This window comes from Psittacula echo (genome assembly GCF_963264785.1).
Source record: "Psittacula echo genome assembly, chromosome: 15".
Classification (NCBI taxonomy): domain Eukaryota; kingdom Metazoa; phylum Chordata; class Aves; order Psittaciformes; family Psittacidae; genus Psittacula; species Psittacula echo.
The window spans coordinates 2,295,018-2,314,750 of NC_137751.1; the positions used below are offsets into that span (position 1 = coordinate 2,295,018).

The following is a 19,733-nucleotide window of genomic DNA, read 5'->3' on the forward strand; positions in this document are numbered from 1 at the left end:
GCGCCCTCTGCTGGCTCTGGCTTCCGCCCCTCCTGCCAAGCCCTGCCTCCTCTCACTGGGGCACGCTTCCCATTCGGCGTCTTGACTAACATGTCAGAGACATAAAAAATCACAGCGATAAAAACACTGGAAGTTATTAACATTGATTTAGAAACAGACAGCAAACATTTTATTGCAAAGCACCAGTGACTCCATTTAAATTTGCTTAATGAGCCAAGCTACCAGGGAAACAAAGGAATTCTAATGTTTTGCTTGTAAATAACATTTATTTTGGTATGCATATGACTTTAATTATGTTCCTCAACACATAATTAGAAATGAAATTTTAAAGTTACAGGAAGTTGCACACACTTGCTGCTTTTAATCAAATTTTGTTCCATTTCACTTATATCATAAATATAAATCACTTAATTTGAAAACTACCAAAATAGTTTAAGTTTCTCCTAGACCTTTATTCCTAAAAAACCGTTTCAGGGATATGGGTGTTGCCTACCATTGAATACTGACCAACTAGCAAGAATTTGGATTTTCTTATTACTGTTATTAAACCCCATCCTGAATAGCACTGTGGTGGAGCATGCAAATCAAAGGTAAATCTTTTCAGGGACTGCTCCTAATACAAAAAGTGTCTGTAGGGGAATATTCTCCCAGATCATTACGCATCCTAAATAATTACAAGTTAAACATCTCCAGTGCTCTAGGTCCAAATGCAGTAATTCAGTAATACAACAATCCTCGGCCACTGGCGGGTGTCATTTTTCTGCCTACTCTGACTGGTTTATTCCTGTAGGTATCAGAATGGAACAGACTCCATCGTACCTGCAAAGCACAGCTTTCTGTGGCTTGGTCTGTCAGAGTGATGTAGAGGAACATGAGAAGTGGAAAGATCTCCTCCGCCCCGCCCCCAGTGCAGACCCTGGGGGTCACTGTATCATTTCTTCCATGAAATAACTGAGGCTTATTTGTTTTGTTGGGGTTTTTTATCCAGTAGGGGAAAATGATGCCAGTACATCTTCTACATGTATTTGTGGGCAGTTTATCTTCGTTTTCCATCAGTAATGTCCTTGGTTTCAGACAGTCTCTGTTCTTTTTCCTTTTTACTGTTCACTATAAATGCAAGTGACTGCTATGTTTCTTCTTGACCTTTTTGTCAAAGTAAAATGAGCACAGTTTGAGTCTATTTCAGACCGGGTGCTCCATTCCCTGTTCCATCTTGGACTCAGATGGCACATAGCTGTCATCCTCTAGGTGAGTCCTCATTGTTTGCCTTCACTTGGCTGGAGAGATTTCTTCTGGTGCAGCATAGGTGGTGGTTGCCTTTTTTGATGACTGTTTCATTTTGGTGTGTCTCAGTGACATGTGACAGGCTTATATACTTAGGTTTTCAGTCCTTTTTCAGGGGGAGAATACTTCTATTTATCAGAGGGGTTACTGGTTTCAAACTGGAAGACTGTAATTTGTACTTCTTTGTTACCCGGTTCTTCTTGTGTCACTGAGTTCTCACTAAATAGCACCCTAATTCTGCTTTGAATTGAAGGCACTCTCTTCTGTCATCAGAAGTATTCATCAAAATGCTCCTGTTTTTTCTGACAGCTCTTACATTCTGAGATGCAGTTAAGACGGTGTGTAATCAGTATAATAATTGTATTTTAGAACATGCAGTTATTGCTAATTTAGCATAATAAATAAGAAAAACCCTGGCTAACCAAGCAGCATGGGTGAAGTGAAAGAGTGAGGTTTTGAAACACCATGAAGTTGAAACTGAATGTGGTAGAAGTAACCTCTTCTGTCAGCGATGGGTTTATAAACCTGTAGAGCTTTATGATAAGATGGAGATGTGAGTCTATAGAGGAAAAGGAAAGTGAAGTGATCACTTAACTTTGCTCACATTAAAAGGCTGGATGTAAAATACATGCTCTGTAGGTAGCCCACTTCAGTTGTGGTACCCACTGTTGAAACACCATCTCTTCCTGATATGTGGAAGGCCACTAGAAGAAAATTCTGAAGGTTTCTGATTTGTGAAAGGTGCCTTTAAGAGCATGTTTAATACCTGTTCTGTATGTGTTCCTGTATTAAGGCACTGATAATCCATATTCTGCTAGATGAATGCGTGGAATGTGTGTCTGACAAGGATTTTGGCTGAAGTTATAATATTCCCTTCTCTAATGTGTGTCCATATTTCAAATGAAAAAGGAAAAGATGAAAGTATTATAGCAGATGAGGCCAATAAGAAAAAGCCTCAGTCTCACTTAATCTGCATCTTGTCACTTAGTTATCCTCTTAGTTCTCAGGCTATTTTGTGTCTTGCAAAGCAGCTCTCTGTGCCCAGGTCCTGGAGCCTTCCATGTGTTAATCTGAAAGCAATAAACAGGTGTAGTCAGTCAGAAAGAGTTTGGTGTTCAGTCATTTGGGGGCTCTGGCTCTGTTGCTGCGTGATGAAGAGTGCTCTCCACGACCAGGGACTGGGTTTTGTGTTTAGGATATCATGGTAAACAGTAAAGCAAACCCAGTTTCAGGTAAAATGCTGGGAATATGGTATGCTTCTGCTGCTGTGAACCAGAGAGGATTGTGCCAATAGGTGGGTAAAAATTAAAGTTTTCATATATTGAAATCCGTAGTTCTGGTTGTACGAAGAATTATCATAAATAGTGCTTGAAATGAAAACAGGCTTTTAGTTTTTTCCTGATGGAAGATTATTTGTGGCTTGCTACCTCTGTAGTGTTTAAGAAGGGCATACATTCCTTCGGAATGGCATTGAAATGAAGGATGCTTTTTCCAGTGTTTATCACTGTTGTGCGACCTGACTGTCCATCTCAATGTGGCAGTTGGGTTTAAATTAACACATTCTTAGTATATTTACAGTTTCTCAGATGCCTCTTTTTACTGAGAGTGTTTACTTGTCCTTCCCTTACAATAGAAAGCTTGTGGTGCGCTTGACATTATCGTTCTTTGAATTATACGTCTCATTTTAGAGAATTGAGCTAAGAAACACTATTCATGATTATTCATGATCAGCTCTGAAAGGCTTTCATAATTTTAATGGGCAAGGGATGAGTGATATATAAAATAGCACATGGTAGTAATGTGGTAGTATATGGTGAAGCTTCACAGATGTGTAATACCTCTGCGTGACCTGAAATAATCAGATCATGTTTCTAACTGACAAAAATGAGTGCTTACTTGCCTAGAAAGCCAGGCTGTTCTGATGGTTTGGACTACGTTGTATAGATGTATGAGGTACACTTCTAAATATAATCAGAGGTTATTTAAGATGCGGACTGCTGAATGGGAGCCCAGTTCACCCTTCTGATGGGATTTGAGCAGAAATCAGGAGAAAAAACCTGTACTTTGAAAAGGTAAAATCCTTTTTATGAAAGCTCTTTAGAACACACCATTTTTTTCATACACATCAGTATGTTTGGATAATAAGTGCAGTCTGCTTGTATCAGGCTTCATTTAAACTTCACTACCAAATATGATTATATGCATACATCATAAATTGCAAGAGATTTCTTTTAGTTTACTTTTATGGAGGAATAGATGGTGCACAACATATCCCAAGACTGATTTACAAGATTATGTGCCAAAAATCACTCTGGAGAAATCAAATTCTGTAAGAGCTGGCTTTTCAGCTGCAGAATTACTCTTTCATGTGTGCTGTAATCCAATAAATCCTTCTGTATTTTATGTAAGTGAAACTATTGCAATGAGCTGCCATTCAGTTAGTTGTTACTATGAGTGAAAAGTATTCTTTTGTCACATTTTTACTTGTATTCAACCTTACTTGTGTAAGTCTTATCAGTACAAACAACATTATTTACCACTTTCTCAGTTTCACTTTCTAAAATGTTCAGCTTTTATGCAGGAAATCAATAGCCTGGACCTGCTTTGGCTATAACATCAGTGTAGCATTTTTGCCAGTACTCACCGGTATTTTGTCTTTTAAATGACCATGTTATTTCAACCGCTGCTGGCCAGAACTGCAGATAAGATGCTTTCTGATAACCTTTCTTGTCTGAGATTAAAATAATAAACCAGTAAAGTTTGCACTGTAAAAACCATCTGTGAAGTACAATTTAAAAACTGGAGCACAAATAGCTTCTCCTATAGATCTGGAGAATGTTTTATTTGGCCAGAGACCCTGGCTTGCAGTTCCTAATTACTAAAAAGAAATAATGCACCTGCCATTAAAGCTGGTTTCTGCAGATTTACTCTTCAGTAAAGACAATGTGAACTTCTGTTGTTCTGGATATTCTTAGTGTTGCATTATTTCACAAATGGAGTGCAAACTAGCACATTTGTTATTCTTGCCAGTCACAAAGGTAGATTAAAAGGAAACTGATTTACATGCATATGCTCAAGAGAGTTAGCATAATGCTTTTGTGTTTGCTAATGAGAGCAATGATGTGTGTGTGCAATTCCTCTAAATGCCAGTACAAACTTGCCCTTTATGTGCAGTTGTTTAGGTAGCACAATAGTACAGTGATTCTCTTCGTGTGCTTATGGTTCTGTCTCATAAAGTGGCTTATGCCTTTGTTATTCTACTTTTTGTTTATTTCTGTTCTTGGAACTCCACAAATATACTCTTTCTTGGATTTCCTGCAGAATACTGGTGCTCTAGTCCTAATGTCATGTCTTGTGAGCTCTTTCTTATCAGTGCTGTAGCACCCTGGTACCTGCAGAGGCAGCAAGATTGAGGGAAAGTGCATTTTATTTGGTAGATTTGCTCCCATCTGTTGACCATTATGGGGCAGGTATGTTGTTACATCATGACATCCTTCTATGTCTTGGAACATACCAGATGCAGTGCAGTTCCACATCACCTGACTGCTCAGCTTAGGATTTTGAAGCTGCTTACATCTGTGCCAGTCCAAAGCACCTATGATATTTCTGTGTGCTGATCTTCAAAGAAATAACCGCTCCATTTCTCTTCCTTGATTTCTAGTAGAATAACATTCCTTTGTGTTTCTAGATTACTGCTCCCTTATGGATTTGGTAGACCTCAGTAGGGCCTGTAGTGATAGGATGAGGGGTAATAGTTTTAACTAAAAGAAGGTAGATTGAGACTAGATGATGAGGGTGGTATAACACTGGACCAGGTTGCCCAGAGAGGCAGTAGATGCCCCATCCCTGGACATGTTCAAGATCAGGTTGGACAAAGTTTGAGAAACTTGATCTGATTGAAGATGTCCCTGTTCACTGCAGGGGGTTGGAACCAGATGATCTTTGAGGTCTCTTCACACCCAAATGACTTTATGATTACAACACAACCAAGAGCCAGGAGATGGTAAGCCAGATAAAGGAATTGATCCATATAGGAAGGAGAGAGAGAAGAGAAGGGAAAAATCAGTTTAGTTTTATTTTTGGATCAGTTCTCTTATCCCACTTACTGTATACACGCACAATAGCTGATAATGATGCAAGTGAGGATGCTGCACCCATACCTGGGGTTAAGGGGGAAGGTAAACTTTTTCTTTTCAGCCTGAAGTTGGGTTAGTTTAATGTGACCTTGCAACTGCAGCTTTGGTGTGGATGTTCTCTATGCTACTGTATGGCCTGTCTAGTGATTGTACTGACTGTACAAAGGAAAAGGAGGACATGTTTTTACTGATCTTACTTTTCTGGTTAGCCTGTCCAGAAATACGTTACAGGAAGATGTAAATCCCGTGCACTCTTCCAGCAGCATGGAAAGATTCATTCAGACATGACTTTTGTGAAAATTTTTCCAAACTTTCTGCTGCTGAGAGCAAGATACTGTGTAAGTTTTGATGCGTTATATGATGTGCCTGCTGGGTAGTTACTGCTAATTCATGCTTAGTATAGGTTACCTGAGTTACTATTCTGAGCAAGTTACTACTACTTATGACAGAAATAGGAAAAGAAATCAATAAAGTTTCAATTTGGCATATAACTTCTTTGGGTTCTCTTCTGTTCTTAAGCCTTACAGGATTATTATTGTTTCTGTTGACTAAACCAGGCCAAATAGCTCAAGTTAAACCTATTAGAAAGCTGGCGTGGATTTAAAGGCTCAGAACCATCTGGGAATGGGATCACACGTAGTGGTTCTTAATATAGACAGCTTTGTCATTACATTTCTATTTGAGAACCAATTAATTTGTAGTGACCTAAAGCAGTGTTGTGACACACTTGCATATGTAAAAAGGTTAAAATTGTTGTGGAGCAGAAAGTATATGTTTATCTATCTCTATTTTTTATTTCCAAGGGTAAAACATAGAGACCAAAATTCGTATAGAAGGTTTTGAAAGAAAACACAACTTCTTCCTCTGCCTGTTTTTATTCTCCTTTTTTTAGCACCTTGCTTTACTCATTGTTAGTTTGGGAGTTTGGCTTTTTGTCCTCCCTTCTGTAAATTAGCTTGTAAGTTCCTCCATTTAAAGCATCTTCTAGGTTTGTATTTCACTCCCCAATATATTGACTAGGTTCCCGAGTGCATCTGTAGTGTAAAAATAAAGTGAAACAAGTGTGGTTTATATTTAGAAAAAGTTAATGATGAGATGCAGTGGTTAAAAGTCACTTTAAAATTTAGCATTGTTACTGTCTCAGAAGATGAAAAATTGCAAACAGGAATTTTTCAAGAGCAGCCTTTTACTAATCTTTTTATATTATGTATTTTAAAGTCTGTGATTTTCTTTATATGCTGCTTTGCATCCTTTTAGAGGATTTAAATACTAGATACCATGGAAAATAAGGTACTGCATATATAATCTGCCGGTGCAATTCACCAAGAAGAAATAAGTGAAAATGAAGAGACTGCTGTAGCCTTTAGCAGTGGGAAAAGTTCATTTCTATATCTCTAAACACTTGTGTGTTATTGATGGGAGCTTCTAGATGGTGACATGATTCTGTAGATAAAGAAGGTAAAATTGGATCTTTATTTCTCTATTGCTCGTATTTTTAATGTTTGCAAGCAGGAGGAGTTGGGCATTAAAAAAATGAACATTATTTCTTGTTGTGACAAAATAATGCTGCATTTTTATTTGATGCTGAATTCTAACATGGTCTAGATATTACCAACAATTGCTTTTATTTTTATTGCTTATACAGTGGAAGAATCTGACATCATCGATCTCGAAAAACGATACTGGCTGCTAAAAGCTCAATCAAGAACTGGACGTTTTGATTTAGAAACGTTTGCCCCCTTAGTTTCCCCTCCTATTCATCCATCTCTGAGTGAAGGTATGGAATTCGATCAAACCTGTGAGGAACTGATGTTGCTGAGGTGTTCAGTACCTGATGGTCCACTGACATGTACATTTTATAGCTTTAAAAGTGGACTGATTTAAAAATGTATTTTAAGCTTAAATTAGAGAGATTTGTTCCACTGAATTCTGAATGTTTGAAGAGGAGAAAAGACACCTGAGAAATCTCTATTTGTTGGGAAATCTGGAATGACAAAGGAAGCGATGTGTGTTACGTTCTTCTTATTTGTCAAGAAATATGTCAGACTTTATCTACAATTTGCCCTGTGAGTGCTTAAAATTTTTCACTGTGCTCCTTAATGACAAGATATACTCTTGTCCCTGAATGAGATAAAGTAGAAGACCATTCTTAAACTGATAAATGTGAGTTTCATCTGTTAAATGAGAATTCAGCTTGCAGGTCAGAAGTTGTATCATGCAGTCAATGAAACAGTCTACCTGAACACTGGAAGTGAAGGAAGATTTTGTTCAGAAGAGTTGGTCAGGAGATTTGTGTGTTGCAACTTAGCCATTAATAACCAAGCTGTTCTTTCAAGTTGAAGCCACTCTGGTAATAAGTGGAGGTTGCAACTGTCTAATTGCCATTCACTGCACAATATAAGGACATTAAGTAGCATTCTACTTATGTGCTAGTACTTGTCTGCAGTCCTAAAGTGACAATTTTTTACTACCAAACGGTCAGCTTTACTGACAAGTGGCAACACTAAGTAGAAAATGGGAAATCCATCTGCAGTGGATGCAAGCTGTTAAAACACCAAAATTTATGTTCAATTCAATAGGGATATTTCCCCACATCCTTTTGCTCGGAAGTGTGTTTTATCTACTTAGTGATATAAATTTGAGCAGCTGCTATGGGGAAACTCAAATGGTTTCTGGTCATTTAATATGTCTTTTGTGGATAATGCAACTGAGTCATTTGCACAAAGAGAAAAAAATGGTTATTGGACAAAAAAAAGTTCTATGTGCTGAATGAATAGAACTCTCAAATCATTTGAAGGCTGGTAACTCAAACTCCTAACTCACTCATGGCAAAATCTGCAACATTAGTCAGTGAGTTTTGTTTCTGTCAGGCACTGTGAAAAGTGAAAGCATCTTGCATCTGAGTACCTTTGCCATCTTGTTCCTTGCTTGTCCTGCCCATGCTGGTGTAGGTGGATGCTCTATAAATCAGTCATTAGAAGGAAGGTGTGAGAATAAGGCTACAGTTCAGAATTCTTGATACAAGAGTGATCTGATTCACCTTTAAAATGGTCTTAGTAGGGCTTAATTACCTTTTTTATGCGTAGAGTTGTAATCATAAGTGTTTGTATTTCTCCTTGCAAATGTTAACCATTAACCCTCCATGTAAATGCTAAGTATCACTGTCAGCTCTGCCAGCCACATGCTGTAACAGGAGATGCTTTTGTGGTCTGCAGGTTTATTTAATGCTTTTGATGAAAACCGAGACAATCACATAGATTTTAAAGAAATTTCCTGTGGGCTCTCAGCGTGTTGCAGGGGACCCTTGGCAGAAAGACAGAAGTGTAAGTATGTGAAGTGTTAACTGCTTATTTTAGAGAAGCTTTTCAGTTTGAGCAGTGAAGTTCAGTTGTTTCCACGTGTTTAGAATTTTTCCATTGGAGAAGTGTGAGGCAGGCTGCAGAAGTTAAAAAATGAAAGGAATTCTAATTATTAGGGCTTCATTTTATAAAGGATGATTAAACCTGATTCTGTATCTTTTATTGTTTACCCATAGCTTCGTATAAATTATCAACCTGTTTGGGGGGAAGAGATTAAAATTCACAAGTTATTTTTCAGTGTTCTGCATTATGATGCAGAAATGTGAATCTCAGTAAAGGAAATGCAAACACCTCTTCATTAGATATAAACCGGTTCTCCTATTTGATTTTGTGGTAAATAGCATGTTCTGGCTTATTGACTGTCCAGTTTTGAGCTGTCTCCCTGCAAGGTTCTTTTGTTTTGAAATACCTTTGTTCCATACTTTTCCAAAGCCCTCTTGCTGCAGCTTAAAGGCCATCCTTCCCTGGAAATTTCTGGATGCACATATGTTCCCTTCTATGTCACATCAAAAAACACAGCACAGAACTGCAAGAATCTAGATTTCAGTTTATTAAACACAGCTGCTCTGTATCCTCACTACCACACATGCATCCTGCCTCGTCAAAACTGTCAGCACTAAATCAGGTTCTTGTGACTCTGCAGACTTACATTCTGCAAGGGAGGCACGGAAAATAATAGTTGTTGAGTAGTTCTAACGTAGAAAAGTAATTTTCTTTTCTCTCAGTTTGCTTCAAGGTTTTTGACGTTGACCGAGATGGTGTGTTGTCTCGCACTGAACTTAAAGAAATGGTGGTTGCACTTTTAGAGGTCTGGAAGGATAACCGTACTGATAAAATACCTGTAAGTTCTATTTGGGGGTTTTATTCAGTTGCTTCTCTTTCTTAAAATCATCCCTCAAAAGTAGGAATGGGAATGTTGTTTGAACGTGGCTTCAGTGAAACACAGGCTTCCTTGAACTACCTACCTTAGCGGAGGAGTATTGGTAACTGGGTGTAACTTACCTTGCGTAACTTTGACCAAAGCAGAATGGTGGGACTATAATGTACATTGCTTCATATAAAGAAGCCTTAGGTACAAAAGTACAGCTGTCTAGAAGTGCTCAGTTGCGGATTACATAGAGGAATCATCAACATTTCTTAGTTGTATTTTTGTTCTGAACACATGCAGCTCCAGGGATTGCTGTGGGAATTTGACTCTCTTTTGTAATGCTTTTGTTTGTTAAGGAATTGAACATGGATTTGTCTGAAATTGTGGAAGATATTTTGAATATGCATGATAACACAAAGGTAGGAATTTCCAGTTCTTTCCTTGTCATTTTTATACCCTAGCTTCTTCAGTTTATTTACAGGAAAGAAAGTAAAATCTTACGCTTTCTTTAAAGCAGAGACGTGTCAATAAAAGACACTCTCAAGAAATGTCACTTTTCCATTAAATTTTCCACATTGTTTTGTGAGAGAAAGAACATGTTTGAATTTTATGAACCATCTTTTATATATGAAACTCAACCAAAAATACCTAACCAATGAAATCAATTCGAAGCGTACCCATTCTGTTTGCAAGGCTTTGCTGTGAAAAATTAACCCCAGTTTTAAATCTGAGGCTTGACTTTTGTTCTGGAGAAGCTCTTCTTTGGTTTCATGTTATAAATGATCTTGTGAAAAAAGGAAGGCAGTGCATTAGCATATCTTATATTTTATGCTGTGGAAGACACATTATCCTCCTGTGCTAGAACAGAGTTGTATTAATTCAATAATAAGTTACGCATTATCATTATCAAACTACTCTGCTTGCAATAATATTGTATACAACCAGTGAACTATGTGCCAGTGGTATTGTTTCAGAACTAAGTATTCATGAAACTGTGGAGGCATCTATCATGACTGTCATGACACACAGCAAAAAGCTTGAGTAGTTTATATTGTGCTTTATAGTTGGCTGTGTGTAAATCTTTAATTATGTTCTTGCTTTTTCGAGATGGGCACTATCATCTGCAAACAATAGAGAGGAAGTTGTTTCCATTATTTCATCTTTCGCTTCACTAATTAGGGAGAGTGTCTGGAAGCTATAAATAATTCAATAAAAACCATAAAGAATGCCTAGAAATATTTAATTACTTGTTTTAATATTCGTCTTGCCTGCTTGTACTCCAACAAAGCGGTAGGCAAGTGTTTTCCTTCTTATATTACCAAAGCAGTAGAAATTGCAGCTTCACTGAGCTCTTTCTTTCATCCTTTGAAGGTTTTAGTGTTTGCTTTTTTCAGAGGGGTACTTTATTAGCAAGTGTATTGCAGTCTTGTTTCAACAAAGAGTTAAACTCCCTAAGTCTTCAGTTTGTCTTTAATAGCTGCATCATGGATGTAGTGCTGAAAGAGCTGATGGTGCAGTAATTACATAAATTATTTAACCTCTTTTCATATGTTAGCTTTGACCTATATGAACTCTGGAGGAAATGGTCTGTAAGAAGAGGCAGAGTAACTGCCACTGCTGTAAAAATGGCTCTGAATGATAGTACAATATAAGAAATTCAGATTTATCCTATCACTGAACTAATGAAAATCAGAAGTTCCACTGACATTGGTCAGTGTTACGCTACTGTGACTTTGCAAGTGGTTAAGAATTACTAGGACTCGTGTTGTAAGGTAAGGTCATAAGGATACAATAATCCAAAATAGTTTTTCCCAAGCCACAGAGGAGAATGGTGGGGTTCTGAATGGATGCAAGTACTGTATGTGCAGAGCTTGTTTGGACAATCAAAGTCCTAGCTTGTCTCAATCTTTTTAGGGCAATCATTTAATAGGACACAAAACCAGTCACATACTGCTGCTGCTGGTTTCATGGTTTGAGAAAATATGACTACTGCAGTTGAGCATGAATACTAACTCTGAACAGTGGAGAGGAGGAGCAAAGGTTACATGCTGGGCTTAGTTCATCCTCTGTACTCTCAAAGCTTTTTGGTTCTGTCTGTTACAGGTTGCCTACGTTATGCTAAAACTGCACTTTTGTTCTTTGATTGCATCAAATTTTATTAGCAGAGTGGTAGATGCTAATTTTTATCAACTCACTGGCTTTGTCGTGCCTTGTATGTATGACACATTTAATGAGCAGTGTAATAGAAATAGGGTAATGGTTTGATGGTTTTTCCTTCCCATTTCCTTCTTCTCCCTTTATCTAAGCTTGGACACCTCACTCTGGAGGACTACCAGATATGGAGTGTGAAGAGTGCGCTTGCCAATGAATTTCTAAATCTGCTTTTTCAGGTATGTTTAGAGTCAATTTAAACTCAAAAATTATGGCAAATAATTAATGAGCTTTTTGCGTGGCCACGAAGTGCAGCGGCAGCATTTGTGTCACCCTGCTTACAGTTTTGTCTCTTGCAGTAAGTTATGTGGGTTTGCAATTGTGCATTACCTTGACAGAATGATTCTCTATTTGATTATTATTCTTTTTAGTGTATGGAGATGCCTTATTTGTTAAAGTGAACATAGGCTACTGTTTATGCAATGACATTTCCAGTATATCGGCAGTTACATTTTCCATTAGAAAAAGGCTGTTCTTGACCACTTCTTGCAAATCTTTGCTGAGAAAGTGACACAAGACATGAGAAAAGGTATTGCTGACTCTTTGCAACCACTTTCCCTGTACGTTTTCTGTTAAGGCCTTCTAAGAAACCTTTCATTGCTTTCTTAATGAAGCAGTCCTTGAAAGCTGTGATATCATATCAGTATTGTGTTGCAGAAGCTGAAGATTAAGTGTGTACTGAGTTTGGTTTTAATTGAGCTTGATTTGGATTTTCATAATTTATCCATGCTTTAGCGCTGGCTCACTTTGTGCAGAAAATAACCCCCTAAGAGTATTTTTGTTCCCTGCGGTTTGTTCCTTTACCCATTTGCTGTGAGAGGTTGATACTTTGAGTTTTAAGTAATAATAATCTGAATGGAGCCTTGAAGATTTGCCCCAGTTTTGCATTCACCTCCAGCCCATATGACAATCTCACCTCTTCCCAGGAAGACTGGGGAGAACCAGTGGTCTCTGTTCTCATCTTACCAGTGAAGCTTAAATGGTTACAGGATCAGATTGCAGCAGAAACATAGTTCATCAGAGAGAAGCTGTGTGGCTTTTACACCAAGTGTGGTTGCACACAACTCATTCTCCTGGTTATGGCCCCAGACTACTTTATGTACTGTATTTTGAACTATACTTTTCCAAGAACTTCAGGGCAACTGAGGGAGAGTATTCTGAGGCCATCAACTACACCACAGCTGAAAAGAATAAAATTAGTTTTGCAGATTCTTTCTGTCTCTGATTGCATCAGGTTTTGCTTACATTGCAACCTTCTCAAAAAGGGCTGTCTTTATTTTTGGACTGTCTAGCATTAAATATCCTATCATAAGTTAATATTCATGAACTAACAAATATCCGAGCAAGACTGAAATAGAAATAATGAACACTTCATGATAATCATCATTAAAAGAAATATATTAAGTGTAGCATCTTTTGATAAACTTTATCCTATGAGGCACCCCCATCTCATGCTGCAGGCTCCATAACACACTCACACAGGGGACAGAGTCTGCCATTGATTTGTCTGGGCGTCTGTTTGAGCTGTCATGAGCTTGTGTGTCTCATCTGCAGACAGAAAAGCTGAGTAGTCTGAGTGGAGCGCTCTGGAAAGCTTGTCAACAAATTGGTTTGTTTGCAGCAGGGTTAGTTTAGAGGAAGAATCTGATACTGGCACAGTGCTCCATGAGTTTAAAAAGAAACACTGGAACCAGCTGTGTTGTGTGTGCTGGAAAATCTGTTGCTTCCCAGCAGCGAATGGCCTTTGTTGTATTCAGAATGTGAAATGGTCTCTCACACTGTAGTATAAATTTAAATAAGATATCTCACCAGTCATTAGAGATCTCCAGCTGAGACGCAAATTGATACCCTCCAAAGAGACATAAGGAAAAGACTATAAATCATGTTATGAGTAGCAACCAATTTGAGAACTGTCTCGCAGACGAGACAGCTGACCCTCCTCCTGCAATGGGAAACAAAGGCTCCTGCAGAGCCTGCTCCTCTCTGCTCAGCGCTCCCAGCCGCATGCCCTATGGCAGGGAGCTGCTGGGAGAGCCCAGCAGAGATGTACTCACTGCAGCAAGGCTGGGATGGTTTTCCTAGGAAGAAAGGAGTAAAATATTAGCCATCCAGGGCTGCTCTCTTGTCCTCGGGATAAAATCCCACTTTCCATTTTGCCTTTTTTTTAGCCTTTCGCTTATCTTCTTCCAACCACTTGCATTCCTCCTGTTCCTCATTCCCTCTCCCCAGTACATACAGACACCTTAACTTTTTGTATTTCTGCTCTGTGTCAGTTCCTGTGATCTTTTGTAGCATGCGCTTCAGCCCTGAAAATTCATTTTCTGTTCACCGTAGTTTGTCGTGGGGCATTTGTCATTCTTGGTATCTTCATCTTAACAGTGGGAACAGGTTGTGAATCTCATAGCTCACAATGCCGCTTTTTTTAGTGATAAGTTCAATTTTATGTAGTCTTGCTACATGATTCAAAAGAATTTTCAGAAAAGTCTCATTAAAGCTGTTCTTTTCTTTCATTTGCCCAATGCTTGTTTCATACTGGTTTGGTTCTTAATAACAATTACTTTCTTCTTCCAGGTGTGTCATATAGTTTTGGGGCTACGACCTGCCACTCCAGAGGAGGAAGGGCAGATTATTAGGTACATGTTTTGCTCAGAATTTTTAATGGGTTTCAGAATCACCTTTTAGTACTTTTCAGAAGGATTGCATTTTCCCTGTTCCAGCTGGTGCTTCATGTTGTTCATTCTTTATGTGCAGGGGCTGGTTAGAAAGAGAAAGCCGGTATGGCCTTCAACCAGGGCACAACTGGTTTCTTATTGCAATGCCATGGTGGCACCAGTGGAAAGAATATGTCAAATACGTAAGTATAATAATAATAATAGTGTACTGAATAAGTGATTTCTCTAAACCTGTGAACGTGTGGATGGAAAAAACAGCGTGGAGCAAATGACAGCTTAACCAATAATGCTTGAAATTAAGCGTCTTCAGTCTCTTAGTGGCAAAGAATTGTTTTGCTGAATCACTGCTGCGTGGTGAGATTTTCAGTGTAATTTCATTAACCTGTCATCCCTTTCTGTGCTTCACTTCATGATTCCTGCATGTCAAAATATTGTTTGAATAAAAACATACTCTCGCAATAGTACTTCCCTTAAGTCTTTGGATCCATTTGATAATAAAGCTGCCTGTATTGGTTCTGACTTCACTTGAGCCACAGATACACCCTTGTGCGTTTTCTGGACAAAGAGAGAAGGGAATTGGCATATTTGGTTTACAGGCAATGATGAAAAGTAACCCAGTACCTGATGGTGATCAGGAGAGTCCTACTAAAACCTCGTAGGTACAGAGTGCTCTTTAATATCCTTCAACTTAAACTTTCAAGTTAAAGCATCACTCTGATTTTTTACAAAAGAAATCATATTTAATAAATTTAGTAACAATTGAGGTGGAGATAAATATTCTTTGCAGGTTACACAAAAATAAACTGTTTCTCATCAAAGTTTGATATAGTGATATCAAAGTATTTGAACTGTTTTATAAATGCAGATAACTAAAAATAGTCAGAAAATGCAGCGTATGCATTAAATAACAATGCAATTACAGTTGTTCTTTATGCACAGTGAATTGGACAAATGATGGCTTAAATGCCTGAAATAATAGATAAGATAATCCTTGTCATAGTGTAAGTGCTCAGAGGGGCACAAGATCTCATACCAAATCCTTTGCATAATAGCATGACCATTAGTCATCCTGTCAGCCTCTGAGCAAAGAGAACACTTGGAATTTCCATGAAACTCTAGAAATGATTACTGTAATTCCAACATATATTTTAGTCTTGCTTTTATACTTTCAGCTGCACTGCACAATTTGTCATTTGACAGAATATTATCTTTAATGATGTGGTAAATAGGGGACAACATAAGACAGGAAAAATCCCTTTTTCCAGTGATGTTCATTGCATGGATTTTCTTTTTTCCTCTCTAAGGCTCAGTGAGGCTCCCTTTTTCTTCTCTTTTCTCATTTATTACCACTTCATGTTGTGACTGGTGCTGTAAATTGATTAAGATTCTTGTTGCATCTTGTCTGTACTGGTTAAGTTACGCTTTTAGAGGGATGCAGATCTTTTTCTCCCCCTTAATCTTGCCTCATTTTGAACCAGATTGCCCTTGCAGTGCTGTTTCTCCAAAGGAAACAAGGGAACTTTGTTTCAGAACAAAGTTAGGGGCGACTAAATTGTTGCAGGTTTGAGGAAAGAATGTTTTTGTTGTTGTTGTGCTGGTGTTCTCATTTAACCATATGAAATTCAACAAGGATGAATCTTCATATATATATAAACTGTAATTACAGCTGTCTAAAATGGTTGTCTTTTCATGGATTGGGATAGAGGAAATAATTCTGGTATTTTGCAATTTTTATATTCTACAGAAGAGTTGATTCCATTGGTTTAACCATTTTGGCTGTTTGTTTCTGCACATGTAGAATTTTACTTTATTTTTTCTACAAAGCTCATTTGCGATATGCAGAAGTGGTCCCGCAGCTGTGAATTTTGGTTCTTGGTTTGACTGATGCTAAACGTCTTTGGTAACTGGCTTATCATTAACTTTTCTACTTGCCTACCAATTTTAGGATGCAAACCCTGTTGTGACAGAGCCTTCATCTGTCTTGAGTGGAGGTAAGAATTCACTCATAGCTGCTGCAGCGAATGCTTCAGAACAGGGAGAAGACAAAATGGGGGGGTCTTAATTCAGTGCAACAGAAGAAAAGTGTTCAGATAATATTTCTACTGCATCAGAAGCCTCAGAGACTATTAGCAGCAGTAAGCATAACATCTTATTTCCTTGGAGGTTTAATGTAGAGCAGGTTTTGAGAAAACTACATACTGCATGGATTCCTCCAGGTGAAGAGATAACAGTTTAGATTACAGAAGTGGCTTACACATGGACATTGGCGAATTAAAGGGTTTTTCAGTCTGCGGTGGATAAGAAAGAGCCTTGTTTAAACCGCAATTCATCTGTGACGTTATGATTAGTTTCCAGAATTGTTTCAAGATTTACAAGTTTTTGTCCTAGCATCTATTTTCGAAGTGGACTTTTTTGTCCTCTCTGCACATAAAGTTCTTCTAGCTCATACCCAGCTGTCATTGTACCGTGTCTTGCAGTGGGATGACCTCAGCTAATAGAAAGAAGAAGGAAGCAGAAAAAAAGTTAGGGAAAGCACACTTAGAGTTTAACAGGACATGATCCAAATGAATGCAGATTTTAGGAGCCATCTTTGTGAAAGAAGAGATTTTAGTGATAATTTTCAGTCAGTTCTTGTGAGAATTTGAGATTTATCTTTTTATTTATGAAGCAGCTGAATGGCCATTTAAAGTAGATAAATTACTGTGGCTCTTTCTGGTGTGGGGGTGAGGGGAGATGGACAAAGGGCAGGAAGGGAGACAAGGTTTGGGTTAAAGGTTCTTTCTTCTTCTGTTTAGTGTTCTAACCGAAGGTGATTCTGTGAGATAAAAACATTTGCCTTTTCGAGGAGAAAAACTAAAAATAAGTTGTTATTGCATACATATATTTGGTTATGCATGTAAGATTTTCAGGAGCTTGATACTCAGACATCCAGACAACAAGCAAATGCTAAACACATTTACTCACACAAACCTAGTTAAGCTGTTTGAAACCAATATTTGTGTAGGTATCTGCTTTGGTGTTTGGATCTTGTACATCCACTTCTTTTCTGAGAGTAACAGCGTATTTGTCACTGTAGTTTGGAAGAGTTGCGTGTTTTACTGAGGTATGAAGGATATAAAAGCTTCATCAACAGCCTTCTTTAAAAACAAACAAAAAAGGGTACAAGTGTTTAACTCATTCCTTTATGATTTACGGAATCATGAACTGAAATTGAGTTTTTTGGGTTTGATTTTTTTTTTCCTGTATTACATTACAGATAATCTTCACCCTGGCACACCAGGGACTGATTTTGCTAGGCAGCATAATACTTCGGACAATAATAACCAGTGTTTCCTTGGAACCAACGGGAATAATTTGCTACAGCTTAATCCTCAGAAGCCAGGAGCTATTGATAACCAGCCCCTAGTAACACAAGAACCAGTGAAGGTAAATGCATCGGAGTCATGTGAATATAGGAAAAATACCTTTTAGCATCCTTTCATCACAGCCTTTTATTTCTTTCTTGTTTTCAGCTAGTGGCCTAATTCTGAATTAACACTGCTTTGTCATGTAACAAAATTTGGCTTTCTTACTCTTACTTTAAGAGGAGAAAAATGTGTTCTACTTCTGAGGCTACAATAAAGTGCTTTGTAAGAAGAGAATCATTCAAAATGTTCTTAAACGAAACTCAAGAATTGAACACAACTTTCAGTATTGAAATATTTTAATAGTTGAACACTTCAGTGCTTTCAATCTAAGTATGAGTTTATTGCTGTTGCATAAGCCCAGAATATAGGTAACAAAATAGTAAAGCAAAACTGACAGTTATTCCAGTATTCATGCAAGCAGAATGTAAAACACAGACCAGCACCATCAGTGATGAGCAGGATTGCATTTCTGTGTGCAGTTGTCAGTGTAAGTGACACAAGAGAGAAACTTATTATGGGTTTTGTACTGGACAGCTTTTTAGAGAAAGTAAATAGTGAAACCTGAGTGTTAATTGTTATATTTCTATACCAGCTTTCAGTGTGAAGAGCAGTTGCTAATTACTACTTAAAAGTTGTTTTAATAATTCCAAAGTGCTGTGTGTTTGTGAACTAAAACCATTGTAGCTGTGTACTGGTTCTTCCGCTTAAGATTTGACAACATCCCTTTTTGTTTCAAGGCTGCATCGTTAACAATGGAGGGTGGAAGACTAAAACGATCTCCACAATTGATTGAAGGAAGGGACTACGTAATGGTACCAGAACCAGTTTGGAGAGCACTTTACCATTGGTATGGAGCAAATCTGTCCTTGCCCAGGCCGGTAAGTTGTGATTATAGACACAGTTTGCTTGCCATAACCACCAAGATAATGTGGTTATGTACAAGCCTGATGTGTCCGAGCTTTGCTAGTTGCACAAGGTAATCTTTTATGGTCATCTCCCACATCATCCAAAATGGATAGTGTAAATGAAAAGCCTTGAAGAGCAAGCTGGGGAAAAGCAGTCTCAGAAATGGAGATGAATAGAAAATTGTGGATATGTACCACAAGGTTTGTACCACAGTCCCCAGGAGATACTGCAGCAGGGCAGAAGTGGTGCTCAACTGATCATGATTACTAAAGCAGACAAAAGTAAGCTTGAGATCAGATTAAAAGACTCAAAACACTCATCTTTAAAAGCTAAGGTCTGCAAAACCACTGAAATTAAAAGTGGGACACCTGCAGCATTGAAAATGCATCTCTTTTAAATTTCATGAAGTGGGGAGGAAGGGAACAGTTGCCATCCTTTGGGTGCAGTGTCATAGAAAGCACAACACGCAAGATTTGGTGAAGATCTAAAAAGCAGAAAGCAATAGGTGATCCCAGTGACCAAAACCAGGCAAGTTATTCTTTGTCAGAATTGTTGTTCAGAAGCAACAATTGTTTGCAGGAAAGTTTAGTTAAAAAAAGAAAAAACCCTTGAACTGAAATTGCTTTTTGTGACTGACACTGGTATTTCCTATGTTCAAGCTGTAATATCTTTAATTAACAATTAATTTTAGGCACAATGCAGAAAGTATTGCAGAATACAATGTTCAGATGTGAAAGTGCTGTATATTAAGTGGAATTGACCAAATGGGCTCATAATCAGTCTGTGTTCTCCCAGTGGGTTTCTTTTTTTTTTGGTTGCAGTTAGAACGGTAACAAGATTTCTGATGGAGAAGCAGTAATTACACAGCAATAGCCAATGTTGAATCATAC

At 38.0% G+C, this 19,733-nt stretch overlaps 1 protein-coding gene across 4 annotated transcripts in view; it reads left to right on the forward strand.

Annotated features, from left to right (window-relative positions):
• USP32 (ubiquitin specific peptidase 32) overlaps positions 1 to 19,733 on the forward strand; it is a 75,060-nt gene that overhangs the window by 34,513 nt on the left and 20,814 nt on the right. For all 4 annotated transcript variants that reach the window (XR_013958095.1, XM_080630300.1, XM_080630301.1 and 1 more), the window contains 10 exons: positions 7,066 to 7,197; positions 8,636 to 8,743; positions 9,505 to 9,620; positions 10,004 to 10,066; positions 11,954 to 12,037; positions 14,430 to 14,491; positions 14,610 to 14,712; positions 16,476 to 16,521; positions 17,787 to 17,956; positions 18,675 to 18,815. Coding sequence is in view for 3 of the 4 variants with exons in the window: in XM_080630300.1 (XP_080486426.1) it covers positions 7,066 to 7,197; positions 8,636 to 8,743; positions 9,505 to 9,620; positions 10,004 to 10,066; positions 11,954 to 12,037; positions 14,430 to 14,491; positions 14,610 to 14,712; positions 16,476 to 16,521; positions 17,787 to 17,956; positions 18,675 to 18,815 (1,025 nt within the window). In the remaining variant the exon portion in view is untranslated. The remainder of the gene's footprint in view (positions 1 to 7,065; positions 7,198 to 8,635; positions 8,744 to 9,504; positions 9,621 to 10,003; positions 10,067 to 11,953; positions 12,038 to 14,429; positions 14,492 to 14,609; positions 14,713 to 16,475; positions 16,522 to 17,786; positions 17,957 to 18,674; positions 18,816 to 19,733) is intronic.